This window comes from Condylura cristata, unplaced genomic scaffold (genome assembly GCF_000260355.1).
Source record: "Condylura cristata isolate star-nosed mole 26May11 unplaced genomic scaffold, ConCri1.0 scaffold00014, whole genome shotgun sequence".
NCBI lineage: Eukaryota > Metazoa > Chordata > Mammalia > Eulipotyphla > Talpidae > Condylura > Condylura cristata.
The window spans coordinates 6,141,319-6,149,919 of record NW_004567115.1 but is presented as its reverse complement, the minus strand read 5'-3'; the positions used below and the strand labels follow the sequence as shown (position 1 = coordinate 6,149,919).

Genomic DNA, 8,601 nt, shown 5'->3' with positions numbered 1-8,601 from the left:
TGTGACTATTAAGTCCTAGAAATGATGATTTGGATGTAGCTTCAAAGAAAGCATAGTACTTTCTTATCTGTCCTTGTATATGTATTCTATTTATTCCTCTGGGCAAACTTTAGAATTATTTTTGGCAACTTTTGCCTCCTTGCAAAAAGTTCTCCGGGATTTTTGAGTTGCTGTATGAAATTGCTTTAAACATGTCAGCAAATTAGAGTATAGTTGACATTGTCTTGATGAGCTTTGCTATCCACGAAACTGTTCCCACCGCTGCCCCCCTAAAGTGAATTAAATCTTTATGTATGTAAAGTTTGTATTTTGTTGCCACAGGATTATACACATTTCTTTAGTTAGTTTCTAGGTGATTTACAGTTTTTGTTGCTATTTTATCAGGATATTTTTGTTGACCTAGAAGATTAGTTTAATATATATTGGAACGAACAGACTTTTTTTCCCTTCAGACCCTTCAGTCTCTTGACTGAACTTCTCTCACCCCTTTTCTAAAAGGGATTATTCATGTATTATTTTCTAAGTGTTTGCATAAAAGTGCATTTCACACTATCAGTGTTTCGCAGACTTATATTTAAATATAATTTTTCTTCTTATTCCATATAATATTGCCTTTAAGAAAAGTTAGCCAGTGGAAAGAGATGAGGAGGGACACAGTAAAAGTTAGTAACAGAAAAAAAGATGGATAGAAACAGTGGGGTCAGGGATGGTTATTTCAGTGCTTGAATTGATTCTGCCTATGCTCCAGTATGTATGAGAGAGTCCAGAGGAATAAATTGATTCAGTATGACAATTTGACCCACTCTTCTTAACTTTATCTTTAGATGAGATAAAGCAATTCACATAAATCATTGTGAATCTTATTTGTTGTTTTCTATAACGTGCACCCCTGTTTTCTCTTGAAAATAAATATTTAATGCACTTTATTTGAAATCTACAACTGGGAACTAGGCTCAGGTGAGATATTTGTGATCTCAAGATTTTCAATTTCAGTTTTACTAGTGAAAATAAGTTAAAATTTCTCTACATGATACCTTAAAAAAAAAAGTGATGTATATCCTGAGCTTCCAAATGAAAGATTTCAGAAAGATGCCACATGTTAGATACAGCCTTGTAGCTTGCTGCTTTGTCTTTGAATACATAAAGAAAAACCAAACTGTTATACATCATATGTAAAAAAAAAAAAAAAACCCCTGAAATGTAAATCAGGTTAAAAAGTCAGATGAAATACTAACAGTTGAAATTGTTGGGGTGTGCCAATATTAGAAGACCTAACTTTGAGCAACAGTCAGCAGTAGTGGTGTGCTTGAAGTAGAAGCAGTCCTTTGAAAACAATTTGTAATTGGTGGTCCCTCTTGGTGATTTGATGTTAGGGTTTTCTATTCCTTTAACCCTTTCTGCAGTAGTATTTTTACCTCTTACTAGGTATTAAAGATTTATGTGTGAGTATTCTTACCATTGGCGTCTTCTCATAGGGCTGACTGGAGAAAGGAGGGGAGGTTTCTTTGCTGTGTTTTGGCAGTAAACAGTGTTTTTCGACTTGGAAAGAGATTTTACACAAAAAATATTTAGTAAAAATAGTGGTTAGAAAAAAAAAGATAGTGGTTAGTTTTCCATTCTGCAGTATATCATTTGTGATAATAGTTTGGGAAATAAGTTTTCTGAATTTTTAGGAAGATTTGAATATGTATTTTGGATCACAAACATTTCACATCAGAGATTGCTCTTACTGGTTTTACTGTTGAGAAGAAATTGCTACACATTTGGAAAGATTTAGTCTATAACAGGAGAAACACTTGTCTTGTTAGTGTGATAAGACATTTTTTGTGGATTTTTAAATGTTGACTTTTACTTTCAACACTTGCAGACTAGATCATCAGATGTTCATTCATCTGGATCTTCAGATGCACATGTGAGTATAAAAGTCAATCTTTATTTTATTCTTAAAATTTAATTTCTCTATATACCTACGTGTACAGTTTTACTTGATGAATGAATATGGTTATTGTGTTATTTAACCTTTTTTTGTGCGTGTGTTTCATTCATATAACTTGGCCCCTTCAGCCATATTAAAACCCATATTTGTTTCCTTGTTTTTTAATTGTGCTTATAAAATTATGTACATAAATGTATGTACTTGTACATTGGTTGAGGGGTTGCATTATATGCATACATTCTTTTTTCACTGTACAGTGCTTCTATTGGGAATCCCTGCAAGTTAGTAGACACAGCTATAATCTAGTCTTTTTGCTGACATGATATTTCACAGGGGAGGTGCAGTTGTTTATTAAGATTTCTCTATGGATGGACATATACTTTATTTAAAGTTTTTTGACATTTTGAATAATGATGCAATAAACATTCCTTTACATATGTTATTAGAATAGTGATCTTCAGCTTTCTGGGAGTTGCTGAGAGTTTCAGGGGAGTGAGGAGGGGGAGCTTGTATGTGAGTTCTTAACTATTTTATAGTAAGATATTTGCCTTTTTCACTAATGCTACAAAAGCAGTTGGATAAGCTCTTTATACCATGAATTAAGGCATTGTCATCAGAATTTACTAGTAATTGTTTTCTTCCTCATTTGACCAGTAAAGACATGCTGGTTTCACTTACGAATATTATAGATGAAACAGTAAAAATTATTAACAGTAAGAAATTTAGTAGTGCTTAGTATTGACCTTGTGTCTTAAATGTTCTCTGATGAAATGGAAGTACATGTAAGGCTCTTCTGCTTACCTACCCCTAGGTGTAGGGGCTTTTTTGTGGAAAGGTATTTAAGGAATTGATTAAGTTGAGAAATGAAATTGGCTGCTTTTTTTCATGGGAGAACATTTTTACCTGAAGGAATATTTGACAAACTGTGGGTAATCAGAGTTTGCAAAATGTTTGGTAGGTAATTGCTGAAAATTAACAAAATGAACTGTTTATGTTAGGGAGAATAGATATTTGTCATTGACACAAAATTTCAGGTGAAAGTTAGAAAAAATGGTAACTTTCCCTGTAATTAAGCACTTTTTGATGAAATCAGTGGTGATTTTAAGGGACGCGACTGATTCTGTACAGTGAAATTTATTGCTAGTTTTCAGGACTATATATGTGATTTTTGAAAACATGTTTTACTTTTCCTAAAGATGGATGCATCTGGACCCTCAGATAGTGACATGCCAAGTCGGACACGACCTAAGAGCCCGAGAAAACATAATTATAGGAATGAAAGTAACCGTGAGACACTTTGTGATTCTCCTCATCAGAATCTTTCAAGAGTGAGTATTGGTAAAGATAAAAAAGGATAATTAATGATTTTATTATACCGTGATTGAATTTTGTGTTGACTATCATAGGTTTATGCTTGTTTCATCGTACAGTTAGAAAAATAGCCTATGCATTGTCTTTGGGTTAAAGATGAACTGAAATTCATCTAAGGAAATTTTTTTTTAATCTCATGTAAGTTATTTAAACAAGCATCTGGTGTGTATAATGGGAAATGGTCAGGTTTATTGTCCTTCCTTTTTACTAAACATTAGCTGAAACAAGTGCTGAAGACTATGTATTTCATTGGAAATACATAGTTCTTGTTCTTAGAGATCTTGGTCTCACCTTGAAAGTAAAGAGGGACAGGGCTATGCCTAGAGCAATATAAGAACCCATAGAAGGAGCTACTTTGCTTTGTATATTTGCAAAATGCTGTTGACATCTTTCAGTCTTTATTCTTATTGCCAACTGTTTTTTGTTCTGATTAAATTTGGAAAATAAAGACAGTTGTCACCAGCCTTTACTAGTTATTGCTGACATTTTTTCTTGTTTAATATTTCTAAGCATAAATGTGTTTTTATTTTGCTACAATTCTTTTTATAGTACAAGATTTTAAATATTCTGTTGTCGGTTCTAATATTTTAAAGTTTTACCAAAATTCTGTAAACAGATTTCAAAACTAGATTATTAGATTTCTTTGAGTAAACATTCTATTTCCTATTTCTCTCTTCTATGTCTAACTTTAGTTTTTAGCATATAAGTAAAATTTGAGCATAAAATACTGCTTTCTAAAATTGTTTTCATTGAATTTATATGTAATTTTATGCTTTGTTTAAACTTTTGAAGTAGAAGGATGAATGATGGCATTCAGTTTTGGGGGAAAACCTTACTTGAATCTATTCCTGAAACCCGGTATTGACTTGGATTTTAAACCATTTTATTAAATGAAATTTTAATGTGACTTTCAACTAGTTTGGAGTAAGCCAATGTCACTTCAATAAAGAAAAAGTAAATAAAAAAAGTTACTTTTATATTCTTCACATCTCCAGGGCAAACCTGTTTAAGTCTAACATTTTTCATAAGTTTATGATCCAAAATCTAACATTCAAGTGAAAATAACTGAACAATTGAAGGTCTGTAGACAATTTATTCAAGCCATATTTGAGAAGGAAATTGCTTCTAAGTTACATAGACTTCATTCAAATACTATTTTCTCATAATCAAAATTAATTGATGCTTGCTTTTGCTGAAACAAATGCTATATGTGATGTATTCCCAACAAAGAAAAAAATAATGTTTATAGACATCAGCATTGTTGATGAAGAATGAGATATTTTATTCAATTTTAAAAGGAACTATGTGATTAAATGGGATTACAGATGGTATTTAGATTACTACTACTAACCATGGAAATGTATGTCTCTGAGCGTTTGTCCAGAAACATCTGTCTATCTCTCCAGTTACTTTTCTTGCTGTGAACCAGTAGGTTGTATGAGTTCTAAGCCTTGTTAGGTTTCATTTTTACCTCTCTAAAAATATTATAAGAAAAAGTCTTATTTGTTATTAACCTCTAGCTAGCAAATGAAGAATTCTGTAACAAATGCGTACATCAAACTCAACATCGAGGTGGGTGCCTGATCTATTTATTGTAGCTTCAGCTTTGCTTCATAGTGAAATTTTTAAAAAATAGTCATCTATTCTGAAGAATTGATTGTGAGTTGAAGTGTGTGTGTATGCTGTAGATAAATTAAGAATGTGTATGTAAAGTTATGCATTTTGTTTTCTAGCCTCTTCTAGAAAACAAACTCAAAGCATTCAGTATTGGAAAAATGAGTACAGCCAAGCGAACTCTGAGTAAGAAGGAACAAGAAGAACTGAAGAAAAAGGTAATGTTTAAATTGTATCTTGAGTGAGTTCTTGGACATAACTGTATTTTAGGAGACAGTAAGTATATGAGCAGTAAGGAAATGTTTTTCAAAAGATTCTTGACCTCCAGGGTACTCTTAGCACTCACCCTATGTCACGTATTGCACAAAGTACAGTCAGAGGAGTCCAGCTTCTGTTCCTTTTCCTGGCATGGTTTCTTCTCTTCTATGTAGTAATTGATTATTTTCTGGTCTGTTCTTTTTGTTTAAGCAACCATATTTATACACTCTCCTTTCCTGAATGAATAAAAAGGGAAAGTGGGTACAATATCTTTTATGTTATATACAATATACTTTTTCCACCTTGCTTTTTTTCACCTATTATGTAGAGCAGATACTATTGCAAAAATAATGAAATACTCCTTATTTATTTTTGATAATTGTATAGATAAGTGGTAGTTTATATGACTAAAATCCTGTTGTGGGGCAGATATATTTTGGGGTTTTACCTTAGCAGACAGTGCTATTATAGTGTTATGCATGTTTTTATGTAAGTGTATCTTTGGGATATATTCCTCTGAAATTACTGGGGTGAATCATGAATGCATAAATGAAGTTCAGCTAGATATTTGAAGTTATTTTTTAATACAGGGATATTTTGCATATATCAGCAGCATAATGTGCAGTTGTTTTCTTATAATTTTACCAACACAGGATGTTATTGAAGAGATTTTGCCAGTTTGCTAGTTGAAAAGTCATATGATGTCAGCTTAATTTTAAAATTACTTTTATAACTAAGTTTAGATAGCTTTTCTTGTACTTGTTTCTGTGAACTGTCTATGCTTGGGTGCTTATATCTAAACCAATCCTCCTTTTAAGTATTATTTCTGTTTTTGGAAACTGTGTTAGCCTGTTAGTCCTTCCTGATAACAAGTATAACATTTTTCCAGTTGTTGATTTTTTATTTATTTATTTTTTGCATGTAGAAACTTTTGTTACATGGTCAGATTTACCAGTCTTTCCTCTTGATTTGTTTTTTTCCCCATTCAAGTTTTCCCTACTTCCAGTTTATAAATTTCCTCCTGCTTTTTCTAATACTTAACATAGTTTATTTAAAAAAAAAAATTAACCCTGATTTCATTTGCAGCTACTCCTGATAAAGGATTAATTGATTCATTTTTACCTTTTCAAATAGCTGTCACCGTATTCCAAACAAGTTTCATGGAAATTAATCTATTCCTCACTGATTTTTTTAATATCTAAAATGGCAGGTTTATTATAAAAAGGGAAAGTGAAGGACACATGCACAGACACAAGCAGACAGAAAGAGCCATTATCCACTGATTTTTCTTGCATTCTAAGTTTTCACATGCTGTGCTGGATTTATTTCTGTATTTTCTTAATTTTGTTTCATTGTCTTTTTCTATCATGTATATCTTGACTTCTAGAATAGTTATAATTGAAATTGTCAAAGTTCTTCTGAGCTGTGCTTTTTAACACCAGCTGTTAGGAGATACCTACTCCTAACACCAACTTCTACTTGCATCTTTGGGGGTTTGTAAAATAAGTCTTTAAATTAAAATATTTTTTGTCTTGACTGTTAGAAACATTATACAATTATATATTTTATATGGTCAGTTGTCATACAGTTTGATCCTTGAATTGTCTCTAAAGAAGTCTGTTGAGTAGGTCCTCTTTTAGTCCCATAAATGTGACAGTGGAGAAACAAAGCCTTTCTTAGTTTCAGTGTTAATTAATATCTAATGTCTAGATCAGCTATACTACTTGCTAGGATTGCTCAGCTGACTCCCCAGTGAAAGGAGTGCTTTCATTTACATTATTCCTTGATGAATTTCACCATATGTATAATAATTCTTATACTAAGTGACAGTGATATCTTCATTATGTATTTAGGAGGATGAAAAGGCAGCTGCTGAGATTTATGAAGAATTTCTTGCTGCTTTTGAAGGAAGTGATGGTAATAAAGTGAAAACATTTGTGCGTGGAGGTGTTGTTAATGCAGCTAAAGGTAAGTGTTTAATGTAGTCTTTTAGTAAAACCAAAAAGTCTTAGTTGTATGACTGCAGATAATTATGAATGTTCAGTTGTTTTTAATTTTACCTTCTGTCAGCACCCTCTAGTGGTGATATTAATTAGAAAAATTAATGGTCTCATGTGATTAATGAGAAATTGGGGCCAAATAGGTTTTAAAAATGTTAAATAACTTTCAGGTTTTGAGATAACACAGTACCTTGCAAAATAGTTTTTTACATAATGATTAAATTAATATTTGGAGAATGTGTCAACAGTATTTGAATTTAACTTCATATTTCCTTAGTAACGATAATCTTCATAAAACTGTTTACTAATAAAATTGGTAGAGAAAATCCAAGTAATCTGAAACTAGTTTTAAAACATGATTTTAAATTTCAGAAGAACATGAAACAGATGAAAAACGAGGTAAAATTTATAAGCCATCTTCAAGATTTGCAGATCAAAAAAATCCTCCAAACCAGTCATCCAATGAAAGACCACCATCTCTCCTTGTGATAGAAACCAAAAAACCTGTAAGTCATACTTAAATAAGTCACCATTTATGGTAAATGTGGCACTGTCAGTTACAGTATTTCCACTGTAGGTGGGACTTTGTTTTCATTTTGATGATGGGGGTGGTCAATGTTGAATTTTGATGATTATTCTTCCTAGATAAGAAATGATGGAATAGGACTTGTAGATAACATGCTATTGGTGCTCTCTGAGCAGTGAACATTTGCTGTTATTCTACCCATAGCATATTTCAAGTAAAAAGATGACTAAATTTCAGGTATAAATGTAATGGGATTGTCTTTTTAAACAATTCTGGACAGAGGTATTTAAATTATATTAATATGTGGAGTATGAGTTACCTTGAAAATTTTATACTCAAAAAATGTGTCTGTTTCCTAAAACATTTTGGAAATTTATTTGGAATAAGTATGAGAATTAGTGATGTATTCTTTTAAATAGTCTAAGTATTAGAACAGTTTTTAGTTTTGGAGGTATTTGTAAGGATTGGTAGGTGTGTACCATGAAATTTATACCAAGATTTGGTGAAAGAATAGTAATTGAATAGGTAAAACTGACTTTTCTTATGAGCCTTAAAATAGCTCTGAAAACAAACAAAAAAAAACTTTGTTCAGATTTAATTCATATGCCATAAAATTCACCCTTTAAAAATCATAAAATATAAAGTATGTAGTTGTATTTTTAAATACAATCTGATGTATATTAGTCACTAATCTCTAATTTCAGAACACTTACGTGTTCTCTGAACACATTTTCTTGTCTTAGAAAAATACATTAATATCTATTTTCAGTCATCTGTATTTCTTCCTACTTCATGCCCCTGCAACTAATGATCTTTTTCCTGTTTCTTTGTTCTAAATGGAGTCATACAGTATGTAGCCTTGTGTGTTTGGCTTTTCTTTTCTTTTTTTTTTTTTT

The 8,601-nt window shown here is 31.5% G+C and overlaps 1 protein-coding gene across 2 annotated transcripts in view; it reads left to right on the top strand.

Annotated features, from left to right (window-relative positions):
* Positions 1-8,601, top strand: part of U2SURP (U2 snRNP-associated SURP domain containing) — a 43,567-nt gene that overhangs the window by 5,781 nt on the left and 29,185 nt on the right. For both annotated transcript variants that reach the window (XM_004682131.2, XM_004682132.2), the window contains exons 2-6: positions 1,868-1,912; positions 3,133-3,264; positions 5,041-5,139; positions 7,033-7,147; positions 7,552-7,685. In XM_004682131.2, coding sequence (XP_004682188.1) covers positions 1,868-1,912; positions 3,133-3,264; positions 5,041-5,139; positions 7,033-7,147; positions 7,552-7,685 — 525 coding nt within the window. The remainder of the gene's footprint in view (positions 1-1,867; positions 1,913-3,132; positions 3,265-5,040; positions 5,140-7,032; positions 7,148-7,551; positions 7,686-8,601) is intronic.